Source organism: Leiobunum rupestre, chromosome 9, assembly GCF_980474605.1.
Source record: "Leiobunum rupestre chromosome 9, qqLeiRupe1.1.hap1, whole genome shotgun sequence".
Classification (NCBI taxonomy): Eukaryota; Metazoa; Arthropoda; class Arachnida; order Opiliones; family Sclerosomatidae; genus Leiobunum; species Leiobunum rupestre.
Window position 1 is genome coordinate 31,648,960 of NC_143392.1, and position 13,155 is coordinate 31,662,114.

General features: G+C 40.1%; 3 protein-coding genes across 3 annotated transcripts; all 3 read right to left on the reverse strand.

The window, feature by feature from the left end:
* Positions 1-7,491: 7,491 nt before the first annotated feature.
* Positions 7,492-8,908, reverse strand: LOC149927140 (uncharacterized). The gene is made up of 2 exons (XM_090157819.1): positions 8,829-8,908; positions 7,492-8,713 (listed from the first exon to the last, which is right to left on the reverse strand). Exons 1-2 carry the CDS (start codon positions 8,906-8,908, stop codon positions 7,492-7,494), a joined length of 1,302 nt encoding a protein of 433 aa, XP_090013945.1.
* A 59-nt stretch (positions 8,909-8,967) lies between these two features.
* LOC149927141 (uncharacterized) lies at positions 8,968-9,600 on the reverse strand. The gene has a single exon (XM_090157820.1). The coding sequence runs from the start codon at positions 9,598-9,600 to the stop codon at positions 8,968-8,970; it is 633 nt and encodes a 210-aa protein (XP_090013946.1).
* An 11-nt stretch (positions 9,601-9,611) lies between these two features.
* LOC149927142 (uncharacterized) lies at positions 9,612-12,674 on the reverse strand. Its single transcript, XM_090157821.1, has 2 exons — positions 11,691-12,674; positions 9,612-11,588 (listed from the first exon to the last, which is right to left on the reverse strand). The coding sequence occupies exons 1-2, from the start codon at positions 12,672-12,674 to the stop codon at positions 9,612-9,614; spliced, it is 2,961 nt and encodes a 986-aa protein (XP_090013947.1).
* Positions 12,675-13,155: the final 481 nt, after the last annotated feature.

Here is a 13,155-nt window from a genome sequence, read left to right on the forward strand (position 1 = left end):
CAGACAGATAAGGGGACATCCGAATACGTTACAAAGTCGGCAATACCGCTCACTGCAACAATATCTATGACGTCTGGCATATTGGCCATTTTGCATGTAATGTCTTCTCACACAAGGCTGCCATGAAGCGTAATCCGAAGCTAGAGTTTCAAGCATCATCAACTACCTGTGGGCTGTACGACGTAAAGAGTGGCAAGCGTCAACTATGTCTCCCTGGAAAAGTCGAATCTCTGTACCGCTTGGATATCACGGTAGACCAGCCGACAACTCGAGTCTACCTTGCCGCAGATCCAAAGAACGACAAGAAAGCTGATCTTCAAGTATGGCATGAACGCTTGGGTCAACAAGACAAACGCCATGTTGCTGCTACGCTGAAAAAACTCGGATTCGAGGTTGTCGATCTGAAAACGGACAAGCTATGCGAGGGCTGCGTTTATGGGAAGATGACTCGTCCGTTTCGGTACCCGTACAGACAAGGCCACGAAACCTGGAGAAAGAGTACATTCAGATCTCTGGGGAGCATCACCGACGCCATCGCTGGGTGGAAAGCACTATTACCTCCTCTTTAAAGACGAAGTGGTCGACAATCTCAAGGCGTTTCTCACGTTCTGCAAGAATTACGACCCTACCGTCCGAGAATTGATCACTGATAACGGGACCAAATATGTCAACGACGAATTCCGCCGTATTACTACTCTAGAGGCTGGTTTAACTCATCGAACGTCAATGCCGTACACTCGGAGCAGAATGGTGTCGCTGAAAGAGAAAACCGGACGATCATAGAATCTGTAAGAGCCATGCTTCATTCCAGACTTGATCTGCCGCCGAATCTCTGGGCCGAAGCTGTCAATATGACAATCTACATTCTCAACCGATTAGCACCGACTCGTATTGCTGGGAAGACTCCATTTGAGCTATGGTCTGGGAAACCTGCCCAGTCCATCACGCATCTGAGAGTATTCGGAACTGACTGCTACGTCCATGTCCCGAAGGTGAATCGCAGGAAATTATCCAGAAAAGCCTACAAGGGGTTTCTGGTCGGATATGAAGCTGATGCAGATGGATACCGAATTTACGTTCCAGAACTAAAAAAATTTATCCGGTCCCAACACGTAAAATTCAATCCCGAGCGATGTTCCATTGAAACTTCTATCCCTGCTTATGATGATGCCACTAGACAGGGCAAGCAGATATCAGAGTCCAGCAGCCAAGACGAGCCATCCAGAGCCAGTGACATCCCGAGAGACGAGACATCCAGATCCGTCGATGAATCCCGACCAAAACCATCGGTGTATACCAAGACGTAGCCACCACACCCGTTGGAACGCCCACCGAAGTCACAGGTCCTGTCCTTCGAGATCGATCGACACTAAGGTCAAGGAAAAACACTTGCTGCATATGCACTCCAGTCGACAAGGTCTTCCTTATCTGCGATGATCTTCCGAAGACTGCAGCGGAGGCGCGCTCTAGTCACGATTCTGTCAAATGGGAGGCTGCGATGCTAGACGAACTAGCTTCAATGGAGAAACACAAGGTGTTTGAAGTGGTCGACTTACCACAAGGAAGAAAGGCCATCGGGAACCGTTGGATTTTCAAGACTTAAAAACAACGCACGGTACTACGACACAAGGCCAGAAATGGTCCATGAGTGAATCATGAATATAGCCTACGTGCCTAGCGAAGATCAAGTCGCAGATATTCTCACAAAGCCACTACCTGATCAAACCTTCAAACAACATCACCAGAGCCTGAGTCTCTACCACTCCTGCGATATCTTCATTTAGGGCGAGTGTTGAATAAATAAAAAACAATGGAGATATTTTTTGTAACGAAGTCTTATCTTTCCGTTATCTTCAAGAGATAAGACTACCCCTATATAAAACTAACTTGCGTATAGCCCGAAAATGAAAACTGTAATGCTAATAAGACATTTATGTACGTTGCTGTTGTTAACTTGTTTAACTTTTAATATTTTTAGAAAAACATGAATTGATGTTAGACAAATTAATTTTATAGAAGTGAAGAGAAGCACATTGTGAAAAAAACTGAATTAAAAGATACCTCAACGGTTTTCAAAAAATATATTGTGGTTTTAAAACCGTTTAAATCTCTTTTAATTTAAATTAATTTCACATAAAAAGATATTCCCCCGCAAAAAAACTCCACTTAACATCCAATTTAATACATGGCCCTTCTTGGCCGTAATGATATTATACGAAAAGAGCTAGATATCACCTTTTTTCTCAGCGTAGCTGAGCTTTTTCATATAATTTATTATATAATTATAATAATTTAAGTGCTATTTCAAGCTGAAAGTTTATATAAAATATTTTATAAAAAATAGGTATACCAAATTTCAGCTTTTAAATAACCACAATTTAAATTAGACTTTCGCGGGTTTTATCATTTTTGATATTTCTGATTGTGAACTAATGGCACCATCTAGTAACAAGTAGATTCTTAAAAATTTACACACAATGGCGGTACCACTGTAAAAGGGTTTTCTCCCTTCTCATATGCGTATTGGTGTTTAGAAACAAATAGGGATTGTATGTAAAAAACAATTAACTTTCATTGAAAATTAATTACCCCGCCAAATTAAATTTGTCATTTCTATGGCGCAGAATTAAGTTAATATAGTAATTGGAACGTATGGTTTGCAAGCCCGCGTATGAACTTGATTTGACACTGTCTACACGTCACTACGTATAGAGTTCAAAAAGTACTTTCGAAAGGATTTACTTCCCTTTTTTCCCCCAAGGAAAAAAGAGGTGTTTGTTCCCCGACTAACCAGCGGGTGATCCTCCGCCACATCCTCAGCTCGACGGTGACCACTGACGCCATCTTCATTGTTCACTCTTTTTTTTAGGGTCATCTCTCCATATAGGATAATATAAACCAGTGTTAAGTTTGTTTGAGCTATTCACAGCAACCACGTCGGTATCACAACCAATATATAGCCACGGCCACACATAATTGTATTTACACTTATTTGTTACTTCTAGTTATACTTTGAAAGCATCGAAGGTTCATTCGATCAGTGTCACTCTTATTTTTTACTTCTCATCACACTTATTTGTTACTTCTGTTCATACGTTGCAAGCATCGCGTACTGCTCTGATATGTGTCACACTTATTTGTGTCTTTTTCATATTAGAACTTCCTCCGATAAGTGTCACACTTATTTGTTACTTTTGGTCATATTAGAACGGCCTCCGATAAGTGTCACACTTATTTGTTACTTTGGGTCATATTAGAACGGCTTGGAAAATGCCAGAGAGAAATTCGCGTACAGTCTCTATAACCACGCGTATTTCCAATGTTGGAAGTTGAGGGGGGTACGTATACGGTTTATGCCCACTAGCGCAGTTCCCATTTGCGCGGTTTCCCAAAAGCGCAGTTCTCAAAAGCGCGGTTCCCATTTGCGCAGTTCCCAATAGCGCAGTTTCCTGTTTGCGCACTTTCCCGAAAGCGTGGGGCCTCATGTGGTTTTCCACCGCCGCAGTTTCCCATTAAAAAACAAAGAAAAACTGGCCTGATAAACCGAGAGAATTTAATATATTACAAACGTTTATATATATATGTATATACAGCATACTAAAAAAAAAACAAAATATTTGTTTAAATAATTTTTATATATAGAAATATGATTTTCGTAAGCCCTATCTCAACAAATGGGTTGAAAACACCTAATCTAACCTACAGGGCCTACGCCCCGCTAACCTAACCTAACCTGTTTGTGGTAATTGTTTCGTGCGCTGGTAATTGCGCAGTGGGAGAGCTAAGAATTCTAGGCAGCCGACTGAAAAACTACCTAAATTATTACACAAGTGGTTTAAAGAACTAGGCGATTGTTTGATTGAATATTTACAAGTTTAATGACATAAATTTAAAAACATTATTACAAGCGCGCGTGAATAAAATACATAAATCATTAGTAGTGAGAGTGGTGACCCGTTCCATGAAGCGACCGAAAACAAGTGATTTCAAATTAAATTTTCTTAACAGACGTAAAGGGGAGCAAATTTAAAGTTCACATTTATCTGGTCTATTTTGTTTTTAACTTTTTTGTACATTAGAGCTAAATATTGAATAACCTTTTTTTTACATTACAAAATAGTTCATATTTATTTAATTTTTAAACCGTACATTAATCGATATTCAAATAAAAAAAAATGGGGAAAACAAATTGGTCGCGTAACTTTTTTACACTGCCCCCAATAATATGCAATATTATTTCAACCTAGTTTCGCGATCTTAACCAATTTCCATAGCATAAAGAAGAGAGGTGGGGCGCTTAATTACACTGCCATTGGAAAGTCTAACCCAGTACGATCTAATATATTTGTCCTTTCGACTCTTAATACCTTCGGTTATTACTCCAAGTCGCCACATGTGTTTTGGTAGATGGTCTTCGAATATTATTACTACATCTCCAGGCTTCATTTCTCTTGGTGGGTAATTCCACGTCAAATCGCCCGATTTTGGAAAAAGTTCCGCACGGCACCATAACCAATTTTGATGAAAATTTACAGGTTATTAACATATATAATGTTAGTGGGAAAACTAAATTTTTAGCTCTTAATTCCTTGTAGTTTTTCAAATATGATTTTTTTAAAAAAGCATGTGCAAGGAACGACAATTTTCTTTAATCGAAAAAGCCATATTTAGGTCTAAATAACTCGAGAACAAATAAAGACACTCCCGTGAAGTTAAACACGGGTAAAAAATATGTGATCGAGAGTCCTCGTGTGAAATTTGAGCCAAAACAAATAAACAGGTAATTAATTATAAAATTTGGAAAATGGAGATTTTCGCTCAATTTTAGTTTCGCGAGTTAAATTCCACGGTATGCGTTTCCAAAACTATTGATTAGACATAAGATATTGGATTATTTATGGGGTAAAACATTCCCAATTAACACGAAAATACCAATAAAAAATATCTTAAAAGTGTAGTTTCTGGGTTATAGTTGCGTGAATCGACCCGTTTTTGTGAAAAATTAGAATACATGGTACTGTTTCAAGCGAAATTACGGTATGGCGCCAAATGATACTCATGTGAAACGTACTATAATTTGAAAGCTAATATTCCAAGCTACAATACGGATAAATAAAAAAGTTGAGTATGGAAGAGCCCCAACTTTAAAATTAAGATTGAATTTTACGAAACTTTGACGCTTTCTTTTCGACAATCGTGTAAGTGAGGTTTACTATACCTACCTGTTGAAGACGCCACGAGTCGTTCTGATGATTACTCACCTCTCCTTTTCTTGGTGTACCTCTGCTGTGATAGCCGACGAGTAGAATATCTCTCGCTTCTCTTGGGTTAAGGCAACTTATGAACCACAAAGTTACTTATACGCGGGGGCTTATTTCCTGGGCTGAAAAACATCAATGTACGCTAGTTTCCAGCGAAATTTATTACAGCGCCAAATGATAATTAAATTATACATATTATATTTTGAAAGCTTATATATTATATATTATAATCTACAATATGGTAAATTAAAAAAGTGAGTATTAAGACTGATTCCCACTTAGCGCGAAATTTGATTTACGTGAGACGAATTGAAGGTCGCGAATAAAATTTACTATAGAGCCAAGCTATACGGCGAAAACTAAATTCGTCGCGAAAATATCGAAAAGTCGTTAAGTGGGAATTAGGCTAGAAAAATAATTATCTCTAAAATGAAAATTGATCTTAAGGCATTTAACTGTTCATTTAATTGCTCAAACAAAACAAATACTTATTAATTTTTGACAAAAATGTAATTGTTTTCCAATCTAAAGTGCTGAGTAGGTTTTTCCATCGGAAATAATATTCCGCAAAGGTACCCAACATAGGTCTTCTCTCCTGGGCCAATAGAGCTTTAAATGTTTTCTACGAAGAAAGCTAACGGAGACGTCCTTCTCCTCTTCGCGTCGTTCTACAATATTTCCTACCGGCCATTCTTCATCGTATGTACACGTAATAAATGTACCTGGCATGCGCTCTTCCCAAACTAAACCTTCCATATTATTTGGTTGGAATAAAATCACTTTCGTCGAGAATTGATCATCTGATACTCTCTTTCAATTAAGTTCGTTTTCATTTTCAGGAATGTAAGCGTGGGGTGATCGAGTTCCAGCGATTGTTTTTATCCCGACATATCTCTCGTTTAGCGAATATTTTTCGACGTGATTTCAACGTCTGTTTTAGCGATGTATCCAAAATCTATGTTTTTAATATTTTGTATACACCACGTATACATCTCTTCTGGTTTTTGTATTTGGGGAGTCTTGTCAGCCTGCAAACTCGCTTTGGCCACAAGTCTTTTCACAGTGCCATCAAGTCCATCGCGGGGACTTTTGCGATGTGAGTTGGCGAAAAAGTACCATTCCGCTTTGATCTTAAAATCATTTTCGTGGGAGCATAAATTGGCGAGATTTTTAAAATTTTTGTACCGACTGCCGGCTCCATCACTGAAGTAAATTATTTTGTCAATGGTGGTGGGAAGTTTTCGCATGATATCAGCAATCATTTTGGTCAAAAATGAATGCACTGTATTGGAGTTGTGTGCGAGACAATCCGAAATTAATTAACTATAATGTTCAAGCGTCTCTTCTGATAATAAGGGTTTATAATACACGACGAATGGATGTAGGGTTGCCTGTGTATTGGTTCAGTGGTGACCTTGTAAAGCGTCTTGAACAATGAAACTGAAGTTTTGACTCGTGGCGTCATCAACAGGTAGGTATAGTAAACCTCACTTACACAATTGTCGAAAAGAAAGCGTCAAAGTTTCGTAAAATTCAATCTTAATTTTAAAGTTGGCGCTCTTCCATACTCAACTTTTTTATTTATCCGTATTGTAGCTTGGAATATTAGCTTTTAAATTATATTACGTTTCACATGAGTATCATTTGGCGCCATACCGTAATTTCGCTTGAAACAGTACCATGTATTCTAATTTTTCACAAAAACGGGTCGATTCACGCAACTATAACCCAGAAACTACACTTTTAAGATATTTTTATTGGTATTTTCGTGTTAATTGGGTATGTTTTACCCCATAAGTAATCCAATATCTTATGTCTAATCAATAGTTTTGGAAACGCATACCGTGGAATTTAACTCGCGAAACTAAAATTGAGCGAAAATCTCCATTTTAAAAATTTTATAATTAATTACCTGTTTATTTGTTTTGGCTCAAACTTCACACGAGGACTCTCGATCACATATTTTTTACCCGTGTTTAACTTCACGGGACTGTCTTTAATTTTTCTCGAGTTATTTAGACCTAAATATGGCTTTTTCGATTAAAGAAAATTGTCGTTCCTTGCACATGCTTTTTTTAAAATATCATATTTTAAAAACTACAAGGAATTAAGAGCTAAATATTTAGTTTTCCCACTAAAACTATATATGTTAATAACTTGTAAATTTTCATCAAAATTGGTTATGGTGCCGTGGGGAACTTTTTCCAAAATCGGGCGATTTGACGTGGAATTACCCTGGTTTATTTACGACCTTCGAGTGATGAGCGTTACGCAACTCCAAAAGATATTCTTTTTGCCACCTACGCCAAAATCTCTCCTGCAGGGCTTCTCGGTGACGAAGTCGATTGTATAATTCTCTTTGATTGGCAGGAACATTTTGCAGTTTGGGTTTCTGTGGGGGTAATGTTGTGATTCGCTTGCCGATCAAAAAATGAGCTGGTGTTAAAGGTGTAGGCTCGTTTGACTCGCTGAACACGTAAGTAAGCGGGCGAGAATTAATTGCAGCTTCACTTTCCGTCAAGACGGTCTGCATCTCGAAATAAGTTAGTTTGGCTTGTCTGAGCACTTTTCTTAAAGGAGTTTTTACCGCCTTTACCATGATTTCCCAATATCCACCCCACCAGGCGGCTCTGTCGGCTATAAATCGCCAACTAATGCCTTGGTTTCCGAAAAATTCTCGCACCTTTTGACTATTGATACTTGACCAAATCAGTTTCAAATCTTCATCGGCACGTTTAAAGGTACGCGCGTTGTCAGACCAAATAATGCAAGGAATTCCTCTTCGGGCAATGATACGACGTAGTGCTAATAAGAAATCGTGGGTGGTTAGTGATGGTACCAGTTCTAACCAGACTGCTCTGGTGACGGCGCAAGTATATAGGCATATATACGACTTCTGGACCTGCTCTCCAACTTTAACATACAAGGGTCCGGCGAAGTCTATACCTACTACTGAGAACGGTTCGGCTTGATCAATTCTTTCTGCTGGTAGTGGTGCCACTGGTACTTCACCTGGCTTGGCCATAGATCTTCTACAAATCATACATCCCTTAATTGTTGTCTTCGCCAGCTGTCTTCCTGATACAATCCAGTATCGTCCCCTAGACTGCGTCAGTGTATTTTGAACCCCAGAATGGTACACTTGATTATGGCTTCGTTCCATCAACAACTTAGACAGCTGGTTTTTCTTAGAGATAATAAGTGGATGTTTTTCGTCATCCGTAAGTCGTGACTGGTCCAATCTACCTCCGACTATTAGTAAATCATCTTGGTTCAATCTGGGAGTTAAGGTGGCGATCGGTGAATTCTGCTTGACCTGGCCGCCTTTCTTTATGGAAGCGAGTTCGTTGCTGAAATCCGTTTGCTGAGAGTCTTTAATCCACTGTATTTCGGCTAAAGCCATTTCTTCAGCATTTACGGCCAAGTTATCTGCCTTGTCTCTATTGATATTCCTTGAATGATTAACAAATCGATATACGTAGGACGTTATTCGGAAAATTTTATTGACACAATGATATCTCTGAGGATCTATGATATTAGATAGTCCTTTCGCTTCAGGTAATTTACATTGCGTTGCAAGGACAGTTTTCTTTCTCTCTACGTCTAGATCTTCGGTTCTGGGCGACTGGTAGATCTGATTTGGCCATGTCGACTTGTCTTCTAGTAACCAGGTTGGCCCCTTCCACCAACGGATATTCTGTGGTAATTAAGTTGCCCTCGCTCCCCTCGTTGGGATATCTGCAGGGTTCTGATGACCTGGACAGTGTCGCCAATCTTGTGGTCTGGTTAATCGTAGAATTTCTTCTTTACGATTATGCACAAATGGTTTAGATTGTTCCTTTGGTTCCTTTATCCAATGAAGTGCAATAGTGGAGTCACTCCAAAGGAAAACTGGAAGTTCTTGTGGTTCGAAGACGTTTTTGACTTTGGTAATTAGGCGAGCTGCAAGGAGACATCCCATTAACTCTAATCTGGGAAGAGTTAACGATGTCTGATGTCCAACAGCCGTCGTCGCTGTTTCCAGTGGTTTGGTCTTGGGTTTATCTGTTTTCAAGGGTGCGACTCGAGCCTTTGCTGTTATGAAAGTTACAAGAATCTGTTGTTTGTTGGTAACGTAGCGTATATAGATGACGGCGGCAAAGGCTTTGATACTGGCATCGCAGAACGCGCGAAGTTCTATAGATCTGATTTCGTGCCTTGTGTTGAAGTAGCAACGTTCTACAGTGACGTTTTGAATCGACGGAAGTTCTTTGAGCCATTGTAAGTATTCGGCCTTGAGGTCTTCGGTGAGTTCTTTATCCCAGTTAAACTGCGGTTGCCAAAATTTCTGGAACAACATTTTACCTCTTATTACGTACGGTGACAATAGTCCAATAGGGTCATAAATCTTGGCAACAATGCTGAGGCATGTCTCTTCGTGGCTCGAATGTCTTGAAGACCTTTAACAAGTTCAGCTACGTCGAAAGAAAATGTGTCGTCTTGGGGATTCCATAACATTCCAAGAATTTTTTGACTACTTGTAGTATTGACTTCGTCCGTACCCATTTCCGCTTCCCACTTCTGTCTGAACTGAGTTGAGTTGGAATTCCATTTCCTAAGATTCATGTTCGCGGCTTTAAGAATTCTGGACGCTGATTTTGACTTGTGATAGGCTTGATCGACGTCATCTCCTCCGCTACAGTAGTCGTCGACATAAAGATCGTTGTCCAATGACTTGACGGTTTCTTCGTCGGTTTCACGATATTTCTCGATGTGTAACTTGATAGTCGCGGAAAGAAGAAACGGACTAGAAGTCACTCCAAATGCAACCCTGGACATGCAGAGAACCTCAAACTGATCCTCCTGAACACGTCCATTATTTTCTGTTACCCACAAATACCTTAAACAATTCTTATCTTCATCTGCTATTCCGATTTGAAGGAACGCCTTCTCGATATCTGCAACGACAGCCACGCGATATTTCCGAAATCGCAATACCATGTTAAGAAGATTTGGATTCTGGTTAGGACCGCTAAATAGAAGGTCATTGAGGCTTGGACAACCCTTTTTATGAGCTGACGCATCGAAAACGACCCTGAGTTTAGTCGTTTGGCTAGTGTCTCTGCGAACTGGCTGATGAGGAACGTAATATGTACCGCTGGGTTCTTCATTGGGATTTTCAACTCTTTCGGATATACCCATTCGTAACTGCTCTTCTATGACGGCCTTGTAATCTTGGTACAATATGGGATCACGCTTAAATGTCTGAACCAGTTTCTTCATGCGCATGGTGGCCGTTGGTAAGTTATTCGGTAGTTGTGATCTTGAAACTTTCCATGGAAGCTTGACTATATATCTGCCCCCAACGAACGTTGTCTCCTTCTTGAAGTTCTCGATTACTGCCTGCTCTGAACTATCCTCCTCGACTTCATCTCGGATTCCTAAGGATTCCAGGTCCCAGAAAGATCTCAAGGCGTTTGAAACTTCGGTTTCGACAATGGAAACTGACGTGACGGAAATGCTGTGTGCAGTGACTGGACCGGAACCTGTTGGACCTTGAATGGCCCATCCAAGCTTAGTTTCGACGGCGACAAGTGACCTGGCGATTCGTTCGATGTTTCCGCTAGCTATTTCGTAGTAAAAATCGGCTCCAATTAGCACGCCAATGCTAGTCATACATGGAGGTTGATAGCTGGGTTCGTCTGCTAGTTGTATATCTCTGGATCGAACGAATGTTTCGACTTCCTCGCAGTTGACTAGGGTAATGGTATTGCATAGGAATGGTACTTCGACTGCAGTTATGGTAACTGATTTTTTTGGGATCTTGACGTTCTGGATGGTAAGACGTACAAGTCTTCTTTTGGCGGTAGTGGGTTTGTCATTTCCAAAGTTACCAATTTGGACGACTTGTTCCCCGACAATAGGAAGGTTAAGTTTGCGTGAATACGATTCTTGAATGAATGACGCTTGGCTACCATTATCCAGTAGGCACCGGACAATTTCACTTGGCTCGGAACTCTCTGGACTTCTGATTAGAGCCTTGGCGGTCTGTAGAAATACGGTCTTCTGTACTCCAGAAATACTACCAACTCCAATGGCCTTGACGCAGGTTTCGTCAGGAGACTTTGATGTATCGTTTTTCGTTGTGGATGCCTTATGAGACGGATTATTGTGACAGATAGAAGCGTTGTGTTTTCCTTTACAAATTCTGCAGGACTTGAAATCGGAATTGCAGGTTTCGCTTTTATGTCTGGTAGACGTACAAAGGTAACACCTTCCCGACGTTTTCACCAGGTGTCGTTTTTTCTTCAAGTGTATAGTTGGAGCAATCAACCATGGCGTGAATATCTGATTTACAAAAAATGCAGTAGACCCTTCTGCGTGTTACGTTGGTGGCAAAGGATGAAGCGCTGGACCACGAAGGAGTCCTTTCGTGCGGTTGTCATCTACCCTGGTAGGCTTGTATTTATCTCTGGTATAAGCTCGCTTGGTTGAACCGGAATTACTTAACATTGCACAGGTTTCGCGTCCCTCCACCTCTTTCTTAAGGAATTCTACTAAAGTATCTATACACCAATCATCATTTCTACCCTGCTCCATACTAAATTTAAGACGAATATCGTCTGGTAAACGACTAACTAAAGCTGGACATAATGCTTCGCTATTAGCAGAGATATCTACCCCAATTGCTTTAAGACTCCTTAAATTAGTTTCACATAAATCATATAACTTACGTAAAGCTCTTATATCGGAGGAATCGTCCACGGGATTTGATTTCATTAGACCTTTCATGAGGTCGTTGATTACCAACTTTCTATTATCGTAACGTTCTTCTAATAGTTTTGTTGCAACTTCATAGTTTTCGTTGGTCACTTTAAGTCCCGACAAGGCACCTTTCGCGTCACCGTCCAAATACGATATTAAGTAGTTCATTTTTTCTACTCTGGATAGTCCTTGTCGCTGGTGGATTGTAGCTTGAAATTGACACCAGAAGGCGGGCCACTCCGTGAATTCTCCGCTGAAACGTTGTAGGTGAAGAGTTGGCAATTTCGACTGATCTCGTGAACTGGCTAATCGATCGTCCTTGCTGTCAGAGTCCTCGTTGGTAATGGTTACTTCTCTTTTGTTGAGCTCCCTTCTAGCTCTATTTCGAATCAGAACAATTCGCTCCTGGTAGTCCTGAACCTCGATTGATTCTTTGATAAGGTTGGGATCGTCTTCCGCTGTGCAGTTTAGTAAGGTCGCAATCCTTTGGTCTACGTCTGAGAGGCTTGCTTCCTTCAATTTAAGTAACGCTAAGTGGTCCTCAATGTCTTCGATGTCTGAGTACGGGTTTTCTACCTGAGCTTTGATGGCGTTGATCATCTTAGTGGTTTTGGTTCTTACTGTGGTTCGCATTCCTTTATATTTGGTCAATTCTGGTGTGTCCGACATCGTGGTATGAATTCGCTTTTGTTCTGGTCTTACCCGATCTTCAATCTTCAATTCGCAAAGTTCAATATCTCGTGCAAGTTCGTTGATTAAAGGAACCGTGAGTCCGATAATCCCGGGTTTCGGCACCAAATTTATGTGGTAATTGTTTCGTGCGCTGGTAATTGCGCAGTGGGAGAGCTAAGAATTCTAGGCAGCCGACTGAAAAACTACCTAAATTATTACACAAGTGGTTTAAAGAACTAGGCGATTGTTTGATTGAATATTTACAAGTTTAATGACATAAATTTAAAAACATTATTACAAGCGCGCGTGAATAAAATACATATAAATCATTAGTAGTGAGAGTGGTGACCCGTTCCATGAAGCGACCGAAAACAAGTGATTTCTAATTAAATTTTCTTATCAGACGTAAAGGGGAGCAAATTTAAAGTTCACATTTATCTGGTCTATTTTGTTTTTAACTTTTTTGTACATTAGAGCT